The 20372-nt window shown below is 47.5% G+C and overlaps 1 protein-coding gene across 2 annotated transcripts in view; it reads right to left on the bottom strand.

The window, feature by feature from the left end:
* Window positions 1-8152: 8152 nt before the first annotated feature.
* Window positions 8153-20372, bottom strand: part of VPS26C (VPS26 endosomal protein sorting factor C) — a 70205-nt gene continuing 57985 nt past the window's right edge. For both annotated transcript variants that reach the window (XM_077479910.1, XM_077479909.1), the window contains exons 7-8: window positions 8748-8900; window positions 8153-8657 (exon numbers count right to left, since the gene is read on the bottom strand). In XM_077479910.1, coding sequence (XP_077336036.1) covers window positions 8575-8657; window positions 8748-8900 — 236 coding nt within the window. In that variant the 3' untranslated portion in view covers window positions 8153-8574. The remainder of the gene's footprint in view (window positions 8658-8747; window positions 8901-20372) is intronic.

Genomic DNA, 20372 nt, shown 5'->3' with positions numbered 1-20372 from the left:
AGACCAGTTTCTGATGCCATGTTGACCCACCCTGTCTGCCACCCTTGGGGACTTAGGACATGGTGCGGGGCCTCCACTGCAGGACTCACCACCCTGACCGACCGCTGCGCTGTTACAGGTGCCTGTTTCCAGTGTCAGCTCCCAGGTGTCCAGCATTCTGAGGTACAGGAACCAACACGGAGGAGAAAAAAAATGCACTGAGGCTACAAAAAAAATGTATAGAGAAAAATCACAGGGAAAATGGCTGCTGACCATGCTTCCCACAGAGACTTACAGAAAATGGCCGACAAGTAACTATGCACAGTGAATGAACACAGACAGACAATGGCGGAAGACAGCGCTATGGCGGCAGCACATACAGAGCCCACAGACACCAGAGAGATCACAGACAGCCTAGGGACACAGCCAGCCAGCGCAGCCCCCAGACAAGGATTAGAGCCCCCCGGAGGACCCCTGGCTCAGGTAAACACAGGATCAGCAGCCCAGTCATGCAGCATCTCCCCACAGGGTGGGGGTGGTGTAAAATAGGGACAGGGAGAGAAGACAGGGAGGAGAGTGACCCCCTAATCGACCTCCCAGGGAATGGCCAGCTGCTCTGTCCCACCGAGGCAGGAAGAGCTGTACTTAACATCTGGACAAGCTGGGGACATCCCATCACAGACCCACACCCTAGCAGTACGGGGTGGCTGCTGGCCACGGCACACTGTGACAAAGACAGCTGTAGTCCGGTCATATGTGTGCCCCAGAGCATTGCGCTCACCGGTCACCCCTGGAGCCTGAGGGGCAGGTCGTGGCCGACCCAGTGTGTAGCTAGGGTCTGCACACGCTCTATGGCCAGGCTGGGGAAACTACAAGGATCTATATTATCCAGCCTGTCACCCAGCCAGCTGTTGAGAGCAGATCACAGGTTTTTAAAATATTGTGCAAAAAGGCAAAAACAGAAAAAAAAATCCCCAGGACCGATGGTCCTGGCAGGGAGCCTAGGTCCTTCTTCACTAGGCAGAAGAAAAAAAAACTGAGCTGCAGGAAGCAGGCTGATGGGTTATTACCAGAGGGACCACTCCCTGGGCAGAACTGTAAAGTTCTGTTTTTCACATGTATTACATGTTCTGCCTAGTCGTCTCCTGAAGGTGGGTGGCATAATAACCCTACGGTCAAGATTACTGAAGCTGTGTTTGTCAATGAACGAAAGAGAAAAACAATTTTCTTGTCAAAAGGATCAAGGGAGTATACCGTATCGGCTCAAAGGGCTGTTTTTGCAATACCGACAAAACTAAAATTCAAGTCCCAAGGGTGTCTTAACTGGCGGATTAAGCCGCATTACCCCTGGCATAAAAACCTGGATCAAGGAATGCAAAGCAAGTGGTCTTTGAAACAATACCGATAAGGTCGAGACCTGACCCTTAATAGTACTCAAGGCCAGCATAATTTCTACCCCTAATTGCAGAAAGGCAAGAATTGTACCTATGGCATACTTCGAGGATGCCAACCCTTGGATTCACACCAGGAAACATATGCCCTGAAGACTCAGACTATAATATACGACTCTGGAAGCCGGTTTTCTCACATTAACCAGGGTAGATACCACTGTCCCTGAAAGCCCCCCAATTCTTTAGAATGTGGGTTCCAATAGCCAAACTGTTAAATTTAGGGTTTGTAAGGTAGGATGGAACACTGGTCCCAAGGGGTTACCAACTTATCCGTCCTGTATGCGAATGGATCCCTTGTCTTTGACACAAAGTTGTCCAATTTTTTGTTGAAACTGGACAACAATAGATCTACGTCCAGGGTCCCCCCATTTTTGGCATATAACCAGGAAGATTTTGGGGTGAAGAGAACATTCCCCCCGGGAACAGCTGCTGGTGACTCGAGAAGTCTGTTTGCCAATTTCTACTCCTGGAATGTAGACTCTGCCCAAGCCAGGATATTTTTCACCTCCCTCTGGGCTGCATGACTCCTGGTGCCTCCTTGGTGATTTAGGCCACCACTGTGGCATTGTTGGATTGGATTCTGACAGGACAATCCCATGACCTAAACGTCCAGGGCCTCAGAGCCAAGCGTGCCACCCAAATCTGTAGGATGTTGATGGGCAAGGCCTTCTCGGTTCTGGACCATTTCTCTTGGACAAACTTCTAGGACTTCTTCCCACCCTAAAAGGCTGGCATCTGTTACCACCTGCCAGGTAACTGGCATGAAGGATTTCCCTTTATGCAGATTTTTGGTCATCCACCACTAAGTGAGGCTCTGGCACACCTTTGGGGTCAGACATATTGGGAAATCGAGACCTTGGCCCTGTTTGTTCCAAGGAACTAGGATACTGTTTTGCAACAGTCTTGAATGAAACTGGGCATAGGGAGTAGCTTTGAATGAAGTCACCACCTTCCCCAACAACCTCATGCAATAGTGAATGGAGGGATTTTTCTTAGTCTTGACCACCTGGACCAGTTCCCTTATGGCGCTGATCTTTGCCTGGGGGCAAAAACACCTTCCTCCGGGCTGTGTCTTTGATCAGACCCAAGTACTTCAGCCTCTAGGATGATTTCTCTAGGTCGAGAATCCAACCCAGGTAGTTAACAGTGCTGACCACGCTTTGGTCCAAGCGGGCTACCAACCGGTCTACCAGCAGCAGGTCGTCCAGGTATGCCATTACTGTTATACGCTGAGCCCTTAGTCTGGCCAGAACCTTTGTAAATACCCAGAGTGCAGTTGCTAGAACGAAGGGCAAGGCCACAAACTGAAAATAGTGCCGGTCTACTTTGAAACACAGAAATTTCTGGCGAGTGGGAAAAATAGGCACAGGCAGATATGCATCTTGATGTCGATTGATGCTAGAAGTTCCCCTCGCTGTAGGGTGGAAAATACAGACCGGATTAACTCCATGCAAAAGGAGCAGATATTTAGGAATTTATTTAGATCTTTGAAATCTAGAATGGGTCTGACATCTCCATTTGATTTTGGTACCGTGAAGATATTTGAATAAAACCCCAACCCCTGGTCTTCCGTGGAAATTTCTATGATCACCCCTTGATACATCAACCGGTCTAGTGCCAGAAACAGAGATTTCATTTTCCCTGGATCTTTGGGAACGCTTGACCTTAGAAAACAAGGCACTGGGAATCCTTGAAACTCTAGTGTGTAACCTACAGATATTGTGGGGATGACCCATCTGCCCTGGATCCCTTCCTGTCAAGCCCCCCCCCCCCCCCCCACGAGAACTGCAGAAGCTTTCCCCCCAACCGAGCAGGCGGGGGCACCCCTTCATAAGGAGGCCTAGGGACTCTGTTTTGTATGCTTCTGCCCTCAGGTGCTTCTGTAGTCCAAACACATAGGTAAATAGTTCCAAAAAAATAAAAAAAAGTACATATGTATACAGCACGTGTTAGAAATATGCCTCTATGGAAGCATGCATTCATGGAAACATGAGTTCGTACAAATATGCGTTTATTGATAAAATATGAAAAGTGTGCGCTGTACATGCGCATTCATGTAGCACGTGTGCCATGGAACAAGCACCTTTGCAAAGCAAGAATGTGTTTATGAAATGATTCCTCATGATCGCATAGGAATACATGTCTGCATAGATACATGTTGCATAACATATTTAAGTAAACCTGTATTAACATGCCCCATTATGCAACTTTAGGCGATCGTGCATCCTTATGCTATCAAGCCTCTGTGTGACCAAGCACCCTTGTGCGATCAAGCCCCTCTGTGGTCAAGCATTTTTATGTTATCAAGTATTTTTATGTGACTATGTAAAAACCATGTATATCTATATAAACATGCATCTTTGTGTGACCATGTATCCTTAAGTGATCTTGTTACTTTATGCGATCACGCGTCTTTATATGATCAACAATAAACATGTTTTGTGTGGATGCATGTGTGGACAAACATGTCCACACATGCATATTGTACACTCATGATCATGTATTTTTATGCAAACATGTGAACTGGTAAAAAAAACTGTTATCTTTAGCAACTGTACATTTTAGCAACTGTACATTGCAGCAGTCATGCATTTTAGCTAGTGTGTAAGCAAGCATCTGCTCAACTGCAGTTGATTCCATACTTAGACCTGCAGGATACCAAGCACATATTCACTATATTGGAGATACAACTCCTTAAAAAGGCACCAATGCTCATGTTTTTTTTCAAACATGTACTTTAAAACACGCAATTAAGCAATAAATTTGCAAACGTGTATATTATGCTGTTCCAGCCTACAAGCAGTTAATAACACTTTTAAAGTGAACTGCTAATCATCCAAGGGTGTATCTACTTACAGATGCACAAGCCCCTCGGATAGACAGAAAATATGCAACATGTAATCATGACTTGTCTGCACCCAGTTCCCTTTAGCAAGTACTCACGGGCCACCGTTCTGTCTCCAAGGCCTATCTGAACCTGTCACCATATGGCAGGGCCGTCCATCCTCTTCCTGCCTATATAAAAATAGGCTAGACTTGAGCGAACCTGCACCCTCTAGTGGCTGGGGGAGAAACAGCAGCCCGCATGGTTAAGAGCACATAGCATGATTGAACAGCACACTGCTCCCAGTGGCCACCGGGAGAAGAGACAGTCAGATCTCTCTTTTTTTAAAAGAGAACCTGCAAACAAATGCAGACTTAGCATTCCTTGCTGCAGTACTCTGGAGTCCAATCTTCACGGCGAGTTTTGTCACGACAGACCTTCAAGGACTTGGGCCCCCTTTGTATATGGGGTCCTCTCCCTTGGACTTGTACAGCACCCTACCAGAGCAAACCTTTGGTATAGCATATATTAGGAGGATTCCGGGGTCCAGCCCTCAAGAGAGGAGCTTTACAGGCAAAACATTGGTCTTCTTCTCCGAGGCCCGCATACCATCCACTTTGGCCTCAACGGCACTTTGAATGGATCCAGTTGCATAGCTTGCTTGATCCAGTAAGGATCCTTCCAGGGGAGCTCTTCATGGTACTTCTTTAACCATGACCAACACCTTAAACACTGGCGAAAAAACTGAGGTACTCCCTGTATGGGAGGGGTTATACAGGGAGGGTACTTCCTGTCTTGGGTATTCCAGTGTCCATCGCCTGAAGGTGGCCTATAACCCACATCGTAATTATCGTACATCATGGGACACAGAGCAGCATAGTAAAGAAAATTCCTTCCTGATCCCCCCCCCCCCCCCCCGATCAGGAAGGAATTTTCCCTGGATCTAGTACCCAGTTATATTATGTACATTTAGAAAAGAATCCAGGCCTTTTTTTTTTTTTAAAGCAATCTACTGGCCAGAACCACTTCTGGAGAGAGTCTATTCCACATTTTCACAGCGCTCAAAGTGAATAACTCAAACACTAGGTTCACTATATGGACCACTTATGTATTTGTACATGTTGATCATATCCCCCTTAATCTCCTCTTCTTAAGAGAATTTAGTTCCTCTAAGCCTCTTATCAGTTTGGTTGGCCTTCTCTGCACTCTCTCCAGTTCCCCGATATCCTTTTCGCGAACTGGTGCCCAAAACTGAACTGCATATATGGGGTCTTACTAATGATTTGAACAGGGGCAAAATTATCTCTCTCTCTGGAGTCCATACCTCTCTTAATACAAGAAAGGACTTTGCTAGGACTTGTTATTATTAAGCTTATGATCTACCAGAACCCCCAGATCCTTCTCCACTATGGATTCCCCAGTTGTACTCCCCCTAGTATGTATGATGCATATTCTTAGCCCCCAAGTGCATACTTTAAATTTATCAACATTAAACCTCATTTGACACTTAGTTGCCAATCAAACAGTGCATTGAGGTTGGCTTGTAAGTTGGAGACATCCTGTAAGGACGATATTACAATGCATAGTTTGGTGTCATCTGCAAAGACTGAAATGCTACTTTTAATCTCACACCCTATATCATTTATAAAGATATTAAAAAGTGAGGAACCCAACACTGAAATCAGATTTGGTAGTAAGAACACACTCCTTTTTCAGTAGAAGCCTGAGGAGTGGACTACAAAGTCCTCTCCCTCTCTGACCCACTCCACTCCTTTGATGTAGAGACTTCCCCATGCTTGATTTGTCATCCTACAAAGTCTACCAAATCCTCAGACAAGCCTTCCTCTGCATGAAGATGTGCCCTCCCATTCCAGAGAAGGGAAGAGGTCTGTTAGCCTTTGACCCCTTTCACGCTAAAAAAGCGACTGAAAAACTCACAAAAACCTATTTCAATTAAAAATAAATGCTTTCACACTGGGGCAGTACGGTGAAAAAACGCCCCTCTCCATTGAAATGAATGGAAAGCTCTTCAAAAGCGCTCAGTTTGTTTTACTGTCAGTTTACAAGCGCCTCAGTGTGAAAGGGGCCTTTGTGAACACTTTGATACCTTGCATTCCAAATGCATGGGTGTGGGAAGTGAGGTTCAAGAGTTGAAAACTTTTTTGTTAGACCCCTTTCACGCTGAGGCGCTTTACAGGCACTTTCACCCAAAAAAAAAAAAAAGCGCCTGAAAACCTCAGGAAAAACTATTTCCATTAAAATCAATGAATGCATTCACACTGGGATGGTGCGCTGGCAGGGCGGTGAAAAAATGCCCCTCTCCATTGAAATGAATAGAAAGCTCTTCAAAGCGCTCAGTGTTTTACTGGCAGTTTATAAGCGCCTCAGTGAGAAAGGGACCTCACTTGCTGCCTCCTCACTTTATCCCTTCAAACCTTTCAGTCTCCTCACAGACAGGCAGATCTTCGTCTGGTTTTTACGGCAGTACAGTGTGTGTAATATATATATATATTATATATATATATATATATATTTTTTTTTTTTTGATTTACTCAAGTACAAGCCAATGGCCACCGCCCTCACCTAGAACTGGCCTTTGTGCAGCAAAAACCAGAGAAAATCCCTGCTCAACCTACCGACCAGCCTGCAAATTATTGAATTTTCCTGTCTAACATATGCGTAAAAAACAGGGGTTTAGTCTGCACACATTTGCAAATACATGCGTAAGCTGCAGAGCTCCATCAAGGCTCTTTTCTGTAGTCCAAACTATACATTTTGAGAGCTTCCATAATGCAAGCACATGCGGTACAGTGGTGTAGTGGTTAGCACTCTCACCTAGCAGTAAGAAGGGTCGCTGGTTCAAATCCCAACCACGACACTACCTGCCTGGAGTTTGCATGTTCTCCCTGTGCCTGCGTGGGTTTCCTCCGGGTACTCCGGTTTCCTCCCACAATCCAAAGACATGCAGGTAGGCTAATTGGATTCTGTCCAAAATTGGCCCTAGTATATGAATGAGGACCTTGGATTGTGGGCTCTTTGAGGGTAGGGACCGAGTGTGCAATGTACAGGGACAATTGTAGACACTCAGGTTGAACTGGATGGACTGGTGTCTTTATTCAACCTTACTAACTATGAAACTAACTATGAAACATGCATTATAATGGATAGGTGGAGGGCAGGTGAGCTTGGAGGGAGCCCTCCCTAAGGCCCCTTTCACACTGGGGTGGGAGCAGCGTCGGCGGTAAAGCGCTGCCATTTTTAGCGGCACTTTACCAACGGTCTGCGGCCGACTGGCGGGGCGGTTTTAACCCTTTTTCAGCCGATAGCGGGAGTTAAAACCGCCCCGCCAGTCGGCCGCAGACCGTTGGTAAAGTGCCGCTATACTGCCGGCAAAGCGCCGCTTTGCGGGCGGTTTTAACCCTTTTTCAGCCGATAGCGGGAGTTAAAACCGCCCGCAAAGCGGCGCTTTGCCGGCAGTATAGCCGCGCTGCCCCATTGATTTCAATGGGTAGGAGCGGTGAATACACCACTCCTTTCACCACTCCAAAGATGCGGCTAGCAGGACTTTTTTCACCGTCCTGCTAGCGCACCGCTCCAGTGTGAAAGCCCCCCAGCTTTCACACTGGAGTGAAAGGGGCCGTTTTTTTCAGGCGCTATTTGTAGAGCTTTAGCGCCTAAAAACCGCCCCAGTGTGAAAGGGGCCTAAAAGGCACAGGGTTGCACTGGACACATAGCTTTGGCTGTCATGCACAGCTGCACCAGATTTTGCACTCTCCTGTTTTAGTAAATCAACCCCCATGGTGTTCACTCTATTAACAGCAGGCCCTATATGACTGTCAAGATTTGTGGGTATTTATTAGTGAAGAAGTGTTAAGGAAAAAAACAAACACAGGAGGTGTACATGAATATTAATATTCACTTTAATATCTTAAACTGTACTTTATGTTCTTCCTGTTAATATGCCATAAAGTCCCTTATTAGAGAGTTGTGTGTTAAATGGAAGTACTGTAATTCAGATTTAGGTTAATTCTTCAGCTGCCACTTTCAATCCTGAACACAGTTTATTAAAAGTTCAGCAATCGTGGCCAATTCTGTTCTCCAGAAGATGAGTGACAACTTTAGGCTTCTTTCAACCAGCTGATGAATATTTACCTCAAAAATACCAAATGTTATCACCAGATTTTACAGTGCCTCTAGATTGCATCTTGCTGTGGAATTTGCGCAAAGACTGATTGGAGGTTTTTAAGTCATCGGATACTCGGACTGCTCCACTCTGATCATCTCTCACTCCTCAGATGACTCCGGTAACAGAAGTCAATGTCACACTCGACACAGCTTGAGTGGAAAGTTCTCCGTGATGAGATGGTCATCCTGGAGAACGACAACTACATTCACCTCAAATTCTGTCAAAGAGGAATAAAAGTTTAGTTGGTACAGTCTGCTGGGTGCAATGGGCCCCATTGTCACACTCAGAGTACAAGACAATACTTCACCTATTTTGAAGTTGGTGGTTTCCAAGGTTGGGCAGGTGAACAGTCTGGGGAATATCATGTAGATGGGTATTGAGAGGCCTCTGCACACATCACCCTCTGCTATCTGGATATTTTGGATCTCTGTGGCATCTCTGGCGTAGCCTTCTGCACAGCCTAAGAAAATAATTTAAACTCTTGTTCAAAACACTGTAGTAATAATAACCCTGCAATATTATAAGAGTGATAAAATCATGGCTGTTTGATAAGTAAGGCCAGGATTTTAGGCTTGACCATTCTTCTCAATGAATTAAAGGATTTTTTACCTTTACAGAAAGAATGTAAGAAAGTGGAGCTTACACCAGACAAAAGCCCAGAATTACCTATGGAGTTGTCGAGTTTTCAGTACCCCCACAGCCAGGATCCAGCAGTCAGAGGATTTGAATTCCCCACTCTTTTCTGTGAGCGCTTTCCGGATGGACCAGAAGTGCCATTACTGTAACAGCCCTGTCCAATCAGAATCAATCTAATCTGTACCAGAAGCATTGAAGGAGAAGAGCTGGAATTTCAAGTCCCCAAACTACTGACAGCTCAGCAACCCTGGAGGCAAGTACAACGGGGACCAGGGAGTGATGATGTCCAGTGTCAGTTCACCTTTACATTTTTTTTTCTGTAAAAAAGGTGGACCAACCCTTCAGGGCGCTTTCACAAGGGCTGTCTGATCAAGTCTGCCTGTCAGTTTTTCAGGCAGACCTGATCAGACATTGCAGTCTCCCCTATGAAACACTGGATATCCAATCCAATCTGATCCTGCCTGCAAAAGCCAGAAGGATGGCGGTCCTATTTTGCATCCATCTGGAGGATAGGATCGGATGAAAATGGACAGGCGGTCTGTTTCCATCCGATTTCCCCATAGAGGAGTGCAGGACTGTCTACTCTGCATACGGGAGCGAACAGGACCTGCGATCCACCTGCTGAGCAAATGGAATCCATTGCCCAGAGGCGCCGGTGTGAAAAAGGCCTCAAGCCTTTAAGGACAGCTGTACCTTCCTATAAATTCCTCCACCCAAACCAACCTCAATGCCCTTGATGGTGACAACGTGACTGTATTTCTAAAAGCCCTCTTATTACACTCCCCTTACCTACACTCCTTCACAGCCAGTGCTGAAATCAGTGAAGTAGTGTCATGTAAGAGTGCCAAGACATAGCAACTGGATTTGAGGTTTGTAAAGAATAAAGTATGGTTCCCTTTTAAATGGAATCCATCATTTAAATAAAAAAGGCAGCTCCCATTTTTATATTTGATAAAGTGTAAGCTCTGGGTCTGTCATCTTTATCCTCGCCTCATGCCCCACAACAATTTATATATATTATATGGTACCCCAACACCAGAAAAATATGATCAATTCTTATGTCTGTTGTGACTGATGGTACTGCCTAGACCAGTGATGGCGAACCTTGGCACCCCAGATGTTTTAGAACTACATTTCCCATGATGCTCAACTACACTGCAAAGTGCATGAGCATCATGGGAAATGCAGTTCCAAAACATCTGGGGTGCCAAGGTTCGCCATCACTGGCCTAGACTATCCAATCATATAACATTACCCAGAATCAAGAAGTGGTTATTCAATGGTTCAGCCCAGGTCTTTGAACGTGGCACCAATGCCAGATAAAGTGGAAATAAGGTGTTAACACTCCATTTCAGAACAGTCTAGAAGACACACTGCCTGCTCGCAGCATAGAACAGTGGAACTTTAGCTCCGCTTTAACCTTAAAGTGCCAAGGTACAGCTAACCTCACCTGCAGAAAAATCATGGTGAAAAAAATAGGGGTTTTAAAACAGCTTACCTGTAAAATCCTTTTCTTTGAAGTACATCACGGGACACAGAGCCATAGTAGTTACTATGTGGGTTATAGGCCACCTTCAGGTGATGGACACTGGCATGCCCTAAGACAAGAAGTGCACTCCCTATATAACCCCTCCCACTACTGGGAGTACCTCAGTTTTGTAGCAAAGCAATAGACGTGTATACCAAAAAAAGGGAGGGACCTCTGTGTCCCATGATGTACTTCAAAGAAAAGGATTTTACAGGCAAGCCATTTTAAAAAATAGGATTTTTTGTCCTCACCGTAAAATCCTTTTCTCTGTAGTTCACCGACTTACACAGCTACTCTCTTAGACCATTGGGTTGTAACGTCACCTTCAGGAGATGACTAGGCATAACATGTTAACATGTAATAATAAAAACTAGAACTTTCTAGTTCCGCCCAAGGGGCGGTCCCTTAAGTAACAACCCCTCAGCCTGCCTTGCAGCTTCAGGATGTCAACAAGCAGTATAACGTAAAGAAAAATAGGAGGGGCAGGTGCTGTGTCAGTTGGTGAAGTACAGAGAAAAGGATTTTACGGTGAGTACAAAAAATCCTATTTCTCCTTACGTTCACCGACTGACACAGCTCCTCTCTTAGACCATTGGGATGTCCCCAAGCCGTGCCAAAACAAGGAGGTGGGAAAACAGCATAAAACTTCACCCACAATGGCATGTGGAAACTAGTATAAAAACTTAACCCACAAAAACGGCAGTATGTGGGAACAACCAAAACTTTATCCACAAAAAAACAGCGTGCTCCTCAACTGAGAGGCACTACCTTCAAACCGCACCAGAACTGTGGTAACAAATGCAACAGTGCATTACTTAAAAAGGTAATGCGTTTTTACCATAAAAAAAAATAAAACAGGAAAAAATGTAAATGCAATTGCAATTATACAGCTGCCTGCAAACCTTTGCGGCCAAAACAGGCATCGGCCGATGCACTGACATCTACCTTGTAGAACTTTTTTACAAATTGTGAACAGACGACCAAGTCGCCGCTTAACACACTTGAGCGACAGACGCTTGATTTCGGAAAGGCCCAACACGTTCCGATTGCCCTTGTGGAGTGGGCCGTGACCGGAAAGGGGGGCACCTACCCCTTCAAGGCGTAGGCCTGTACTAAAATCTGTCTGATCCACCTGGAAATGGTGGCCAACGAGGCCGCCATGCCTTTTTTCGGACCAGCCACCGAAACAAGGAGTCTGACTTGCGAAAGGGAGCCGTAGCAGACAAATACACCCTCAGAGCCCGAACCACGTCCAGGGCATGAAGGGCCACCTCCTTAGGATGTGTCGGCTTAGGACACAGAGATGGTAACACAATGTCTTCATTGATGTGGAACGCTGAAACCACCTTCGGCAGAAAAGAAGGTTGCGGAGGCAACACCACCTTATCCTTGTGGATAACCAGATATGGCAACTTGCAAGACAAGACCGCCAGTTCCGAAACCCTCCTGGCCAATGTAATTGCCACTATTCAGATCCCACAGGGATAACGGTGGACGCACCGGAGGAACTACATGTCAGACACCTTGAACAAAAGTGCTCACTAGACAGTGAGACACCAGGGGTTGCTGAAAAAAAAAAATAAAAAAAAAAAAAAAGACAGCCAAAGCTGATATTTGTCCTTTAATGGTGCTTAAAGCCAATTTCTGGTCTACTCCTTGCTGTAGAAACGGAGCGCGGATGCAATCCTTTCTCCTTACACATGGAGATGTAGGCCTTCCAGGTATGATGATATATCTTCCGGGAAGAAGATTTCCTTGTTCTCAGCATAGTTGGGATCACCGAGTCCAAAAGACCCCGGTTCCTCAACACCTGGCTCTCAATAGCCATGCCGTTAAAATCAGCGATGGTAAAGCAGGATGGAGAATCGGACCTTGAGACAGAAGGTCCTCTCGTAACGGCAGTTGTCAAGGAGCGTCTGCCACCAGGTGCACTAGGTCTGCATACCAGGGAGGGCCAACTGGGGCAATCAGCATTACTGGCATCCCCTCGGCCCCCACTCTGCGGAGGAGACGCGGTAACAGTTTCAACGGAGGAAAGGCACAGATCAGCTGGTACTGATCCAACGGAGCCACCAGCGCGTCTGCCCAAGGATCTCTTGTCCTGGACACGAATCTCGGCAACTTCCAATTGAGACGGGAGGCCAGAAGATCCACGTCTGGTGTGCCCCATAACAGATACAGTAGCCTGAACACCTCCGGATGCAACGCCCATTCTCCTGGGTCCAGCATCTGGCGACTTAGCTAGTCCGCCTGCCAGTTCTCCACTCCTGGGATGTAAATGGCCGACAGGGCTGGTACATGTCGCTCTGCCCACTGAAGGATGTGAGCGACCTCCCGTGCGATGGCCAAGCTTCTTATTCCTCCTTGGTGACTGATCGGATGCCCTCGAAGTCTTATCGACCATGTGGAGAGACATAGCCTGATCGCTCTTAGCTCGAGCAGATTGATCGGCAACTTGGATTCCTCCACTGACCAGAGGCCCTGGGTCAACTGAACTCCCATCACTCCACCCCAGCCAGTTAGGCTGGTGTCCGTTGTGATCACTGTCTATTTCAGAGGTAGAAATGACTTCCCGGACCGAAGTGCTGGGGACCCCAGCCACCAGAGCAGGGAATCCCTGACTAACTGGCCCACTTGAATCTGCCAATCCAGGGACAACGCAGATTTGTCCCATTTCGTCAAAATCTCCTTCTGCAGGACTCTGCTATGAAACTGGGCATATGGTACTGCCTCGAAGGAGGCCACCATGAGTCCCAGGACTCATATGCAGAAGCGCAGTGATGACCACCTGTGGTTCATCAGCAGTTTTACTGCGGCGCTGAGAGCCTGCAGCTTGTCTGAAGGGAGAAACACTCGCTTCCATGGAGTCCGGCAGTAAGCCCAAGTACTCCAAGCGCTGAGTCAGTACAATCACTGACTTCTTTAGGTTCAACAGCCACCCAAATTCCTGCAGGGTCTGCATGGGGATCGCCACATCCTCCTCTAATTCTGAGGCAGAAGATGCTCTCAGGAGGAGATCATCTAGGTAACCAAAGATTGCGATCCCGCGTTGCAGTAGCAACGCCAAAACAGGAGCCAATACCTTGGTAAAGACTCGGGGGGCTGAAGCCAAACCAAAAAGGAGAGCCACAAATTGTTAGTGGGCTTCCCCAACTGCAAATCGCAGAAACCTCTGATGCTGAAGGCATATGCAGGTATGCGTCCTGGATGTCCAAAGATGCCAGGAAGTCCCCTTGATGGAGTGCAGAGACTACTGAGCGAACTAATTCCATTCTGAACTTCTGTACTTTTACAAAGTAATTGAGGGATTTTAGGGCCTAGATTGTAGTCCCCAAAAAGGAAGGGGTACGTCCAAACAGGTTGGAGTAGAACCCCTTGAAACGTTGCGATTCCGGAACAGGTACTATCACCCCGTGACTCAGCAGGTCCCTTACTGCCCCCAATAGGGCCTCCCGGCGAGCCGGCAGTACGGTTATGCTGGAGGGGAAGAATCTGTTTTGTGGCCAAGAGAGGAACTCTATCTTGTAGCCTGAGGAAATCAGATCGCAGACACATTGGTCGGACAGCCGAGAGGTACACCGGGCTGCAAGCTCCCAAAGGCAACCCCCACCCATGTTGCGGGTGGGGGCAAACCTTCATGCAGTAGCACTTTTGCTCGCAGGCTTGCGGTTCCAGGGACGCTTTGGTCCTTCAGATGTCATCCTGTCGGGCTGGAGACGCTTCGCCGAGGCGGACAAAATAGCTGCTTGAGAGTGGAAAATGAGGGCCCTTGCCTACGGCGTGGGTCCTTGGCCTTCCTGGCCTGTGGGAGTAGTGTACTCTTACCACCTGTGGTATTTTTTTATAATGTCATCCAATGAGGCTCCAAAGAGCAGCCGGTCGCCAAGGAAGGGAAGGTCCGTCAGGGCTTTCTTAGATGCCTGGTCAGCAGACCAGCATTTTAGCCAAATCAGGAGCCTCAGCACCATTGCTGACACTGAAGCCCTGGACAACAGGGGGGAAGAGTGTCCAGGGCCACGTCACAAATGTAACTAAGGCCTTGCACTAATTGGTCTGCTAGTTCCACACAGACAGGAGAGGCATGTTGCTCTCCCAATTTGCGGTGCGACAGTTTTGCCCACTCAGTGAGTGTCTGCGACACAAGTGCGGATGCCAGCACTGGTCGCATAGTTGACCCCACAACCGTAAACAAGGAACGAGCCACTGCCTCAGCCTTTCTGTCCATGGGATCCTTAAATGCAGGAGTCCCCTCTACCGAGATCGTGGTTACTTTGTTTAACCTGGATACTGGGGGGGTCCACGACCGGAGAAGCCGAGCACTTTTTGGGAAGGCTCTCCTCAAAAGGGGTAACGCACCGCCATGTATTTGGGGACCGAAAAGGTCCGTTGCGGTCGACCCCATTCCTTGTACATGAATTTATCAAAATAAGTCAGATACGGGAACACCTTAGGTGAACAGGCTGGCTTACGGGACCCAAAAGGGACTGCTACATCAGCAGAGGGATCTGCTGGTTCCTGAATTTTCAGAGTATCACGCACAGCTGTGATAAGTGCTCCAACAAGCGCTTTGTCGCACACGGACCCGGAAGGAAACTCATCCTCACTGTCCAATCGGTCCTGGTCAGCGTTATCTGAAAAGACAGAACAGGGGTCACCGCCTCCAACTTGGCAATGAACAAATTAAGGACCGCCGACAAAGCGTCCAGAGGCACTTCACTGTCTGCAGGCGAATCGGTTGCAATTTCCTGGATTTTGGGGGGAAGAAACACCAGTTTCTGAAGCCATGCTGACCCTACCCTGTCTGCCACCTGTTGGGGACTTAGGACAGTGATGGTCCCACCCTCCTAACTGCCGCTGGCTGAGGGGCTCTTTCCCGCAGGACTCACCACCCTGACTGGTTCTGCGCCGTCCAGCTAATAGTGCCCTGTGTCAGCTCCGAGGTGCATAGGAGACCATGCTGCGCTGTACAAAAACGTGTTCAGGCTTCAAGAAAATGGCCACAGAGCGTCCAGTATAAAGGACATAATCACAGGGAAAATGGCCGCCGAACTACAGTAAAATGGCCACAGAGCAAGCTGCTCCTTGGTCACACCAAAAATGGCCGCCAAGCACTGTATACCATGAGGGACAGTGAAGAACAAGCAGAGAAATGGCAGTGAAACAGCGCTGCAGCGATCTGCAGACACCTCCAGGGAGAGACCTACACATATCCAGGGCACAGCCAGCCAGTGCAGCCCCCCTGGAGAGCCCCTGTCTATGAACACACGCCGCTCAGCAGCATCCCCACAGGGAAGGGGGGGGGGGATAGGGAGGTGAGGGACTCCCGAATCGACCTCCCAGGGAATGCCCAGCTGCTCAGCCCCACCGAGCCAGGGAGAGCTGTACTTACCAGTCCTGCAGAGCTGGGAGACATTCCATCACAGACCCACTCTTCAAACAGTACGGGGTGGCTGCTGGCCCAGCACACTGACGCAGACATCAGTAGCCCGGTGTGTTCCCCCGGAGCAATTACGCTCACCGGCCGCCTCTGGAGCTGAGACATGTTGTGGCCGACCCAGCGGGGAGCTCTGGTCTACACACGCGCTCTGGCCAGCCTGGGGAGACTACAAGGATAAGAGAATCCAGCCAGTCACCCAGCCAGCTGTTGATAGCAGATCACAGAAACTTTAACCACCTTCAGACCGGACCATTTTGCTGGTAAATGACCAGAGGTCTTTTTACAATTTGGCACTGCGCTGCTTTAACTGGTAATTGCGCGGTCATGCAATGTTGTACCCAAACAAAATTTGCGTCCTTTTCTTCCCACAAATAGAGCTTTCTTTTGATGGTATTTGATTGCCTCTGCGATTTTTATTTTTTGCGATATAAACGTAAAAAGACCGCAAATTTTGAAAAAAAATGATATTTTCTACTTTTTGTTATTAGAAAAATCCAATAAACTCAATTTTAGTCATACATTTAGGCCAAAATGTATTCAGCCACATGTCTTTGGTAAAAAAAAAGTCAATAATTGTATATTTATTGGTTTGCGCAAAAGTTGTCACATCTACAAACTAAGGTACGTTTTCTGGAATTTACGCAGCTTTTAGTTTACGACTGCCTATATCATTTCTTGAGGTGCTAAAATGGCAGGGCAGTACAAAACCCCCCCAAATGACCCCATTTTGGAAAGTAGACACCCTGAGGAAATTGATAAGTGGCATGTTGAGCCCATTGAATATTTTATTTTTTTGCCTCAAGCGATTGAATAATGACAAAAAAAATTTTTTTTTATTTTTTTTTTCACAAAGTTGTCACTAAATGATATATTGCTCACACATGCTATGGGCATATGTGAAATGACACCCCAAAATAAATTCTGCTGCTTCTCCTGAGTACGGGGATACCACATATGTGGGACTTTTTGGGAGCCTAGCCGCGTACGGGGCCCCGAAAGCCAAGAACCGCCTTCAGGTTTTCTAAGGGCGTAAATATTTGACTTCACTCCTCACTACCTATTACAGTTTTGAAGGCCATAAAATGCCAAGATGGCACAAAACCCCCACAAATGACCCCATTTTAGAAAGTAGACACCCCAAGCTATTTGCTGAGAGGCATGTTGAGTCCATGGAATATTTTATATTTTGCCACAAGTTGCGGGAAAATTACAAACTTTTTTTTTTTTTTTTTCACAAAGTTGTCACTAAATGATATATTGCTCACGCATGCCATGGGCATATGTGAAATGACACCCCAAAATAAATTCTGCTGCTTCTCCTGAGTACGGGGATACCACATATGTGGGACTTTTTGGGAGCCTAGCCGCGTACGGGGCCCCGAAAACCAAGCACCGCCTTCAGGCTTTCTAAGGGCGTTACAGTTTTGAAGGCCATAAAATGCCAAGATGGCACAAACCCCCCCCAAATGACCCCATTTTGGAAAGTAGACACCCCTAAATTTAGGGGTACACTAGTGAGACTAGGTAATAAATGGCGGGTGCCCTGAAACTATAAAAAAAATAACTAACCAATCAGCGTCACCTGTAACAGTTATATGGTGATCACTGGTGAAAGGGTTAACTAGGGGGCAATCAGGGGGCTTTATGCGGTAGTATATGGGGGTCCCTGGAGCTATAAAAAGCTGCGGCGAACCTAAATACCTACCTGCCTAACTAGCGTCACCTGTGACACCAATACAGCGATCAGAAAAACGATCGCTTATTAGGCTGGGTTCACACTGGAGCGATGCGGGAACGCCACGAATCCGCGGCGGGTTCCCGCATCGCATGCCTCCCGGTGGCAGTTCACACTGCCCTATGCGAACTGCTGGGAGTGTCAGTGAAATGTTAATGACACCCCCAGATCAGTTCGCATATCGCAGTGCGATCTGCAAACTCGGATCGCATGGTGTGAACACCCATGCGATCCGATTCTGCTGCGGACCAAAAAAAGGGTCCCGTGCGAGTTTGCGGCGGGTGCGGCGGGTGCGGCGAATGGCTGAACTCGAATCGCACAGAGATCGGATGTGATTTGCACTGCAGTGCGGTGCGAATCACATTCGTTCTCATAAACCGCTGCAATGTGAACCCTGCCTTAGTGACACTGGCGACGGGGGGTGATCACGGGGTTAAACCTTTATTGGGGGGGGGTTAGGGGGGCACATTAGAACTAAAGGGGGCTAACCCTAACTGCCCTAACAGTTATTACAGTCACAAATGACACCAATGCAAAAAAAAAAAAAAAAAAAAAGCAATTGGTGTCACTGTGACGGGGGGGGCAGGGGTAATTGGGGGGTGATCGGGGGGTAAAGGGGGGGTGTGAGTGTGCCTGGCATGTTCTACTGTGTAGTGTAGTGCTTGTGCAACTCACCGATGCTCTCTCCTCGGTGCCGGAACGAAAACTACCGACACGGAGGAGAGAATACATCACTTCCTCTCCTGTGTTTACATTACAGGAGAGGAAGTGATGTCACCGGACATTTTCATTCGCCGGGAGCGATCGCGAGGGGGTGGCCATGAATGAATGGCCGTCCCCTCGTCCGGGATCGCTCCCGAACGAATACCGACCGCCGCAGGCACCGGGCGGGGGCCCGATTGGGCCCCCGACCCGCGGGAGGCAAGGGACGTACATGTAAGCCCTTATGCCTGCCCGTGCCATTCTGCCGACGTACATCGGCGTGCGGCGGTCGGCAAGTGGTTAATCTTGCGCAAAAAGCAAAGCTTCTGCATAAAAAAATAAAAATAAAAAAACATGGACCGATGGGCCTAGGTCCTTCTCCTTCACTAGGCAGAAAAAAACTGAAGCTGCAAGGCAGGCTGTGGGGTTGTTACCTAAGGGACCGCCCCTTGGGTGGAACTAGAAAGTTCTAGTTTTTATTATTACATGTTAACATGTTATGCCTAGTCTTCTCCTGAAGGTGGCGTAACAACCCAATGGTCTAAGAGAGGAGCTGCGTCAGTCGGTGAACGTAAGAGAAATCCTATTTTCTTATTGTACATAACGGGATACAGAGCCATACATAGCCATAGTAGTTACTATGTGGGATGTCCCATAGCAATGCCAACTGAGAGGAGGGAGACAACAAAAGTAGGGCACTAAAAGACTAGAGGACTTATACTGCAGCATGCAGTACACTGCACCCAAAGGCGATATCCTCATGACCTTTTACATCTATTTGATAGAACCTGGTAAATGTATGGACTGAAGACCAAGTTGCGGCTTGCAGATTTGAGTCATGGAGGCTTGGTGATGCACTGACAGCCCTGGTGGAGTGCGCTTTATTATGAAAAGGTGGTATTTTCCTTTTTAAGCCATGAGCTTGAACAATCACTTGACAAATCCATTTAGTAATAGAAGATTTCAATGCTGCCTGACCTCTCTTAGTACCTTCTTGCAACACAAACAAAACATCTGTTTTCCGAATCTGAGCGGTCATCTTCAAACAGACCTTGACTGTTCTCACCACATCAAGAGAATGTAGTGACCTTTCTTCCACAGAACGAGGTTCTAGAAAAAATTAAGGCAAAACAATATCCTGGTTTAAATGAAAACCGGACACTACCTTCGGTAGGAAATTAGAATGAGGACGCAATACAACCTTTTCCTTATGAATAGTGATGGACGAACTTCCGACGGGACGTTTCGCGAAACGCGAACGGACACAAACGTTCGCGAAAACGACCGTTCGCCGCGGGCTCCATTGACTTCAATGGGAGGCGAATTTCGCAAACCTTTAGGTCGAATTTGCGGCCACGGGGTAATTATTAGGGGGTAGCACGTAGTCCCACCACCTGGACAATAGCATAATACATGTATGAGGTGAATTTGGGATCGATAACTACAAGCATTTTTTTTTTATTTGGGAAATTGTTCTGACAATTCAGGACTATGGAGCTAATGAAGGCAATGGAGGAGAGGGAAGGTCAGGGACCAGGGTAGGCAAACAAGAGGGTGCAGGAGATACAGAGCACTGACAGCAGCACCGTAATACAGAGCACTGACATCAGCACCGTGACATACAGCGCTGACAGCAGCTCCGTGACATACAGCGCTGACAGCAGCTCCGTGACATACAGCGCTGACAGCAGCTCCGTGACATACAGCGCTGACAGCAGCACCGTGACATACAGCGCTGACAGCAGCTCCGTGACATACAGCGCTGACAGCAGCTCCGTGACATACAGCGCTGACAGCAGCTCCGTGACATACAGCACTGACAGCAGCTCCGTGACATACAGCGCTGACAGCAGCTCCGTGACATACAGCGCTGACAGCAGCACCGTGACATACA

This window comes from Lithobates pipiens, unplaced genomic scaffold (genome assembly GCF_037356315.1).
Source record: "Lithobates pipiens isolate NorthernLeopardFrog02 unplaced genomic scaffold, aLitPip1_a1.2 Scaffold_16, whole genome shotgun sequence".
In the NCBI taxonomy this organism is placed as follows: Eukaryota; Metazoa; Chordata; class Amphibia; order Anura; family Ranidae; genus Lithobates; species Lithobates pipiens.
The sequence above is the reverse complement of the archived record's forward strand: the minus strand, read 5'-3'. Positions and strand labels throughout refer to the sequence as shown.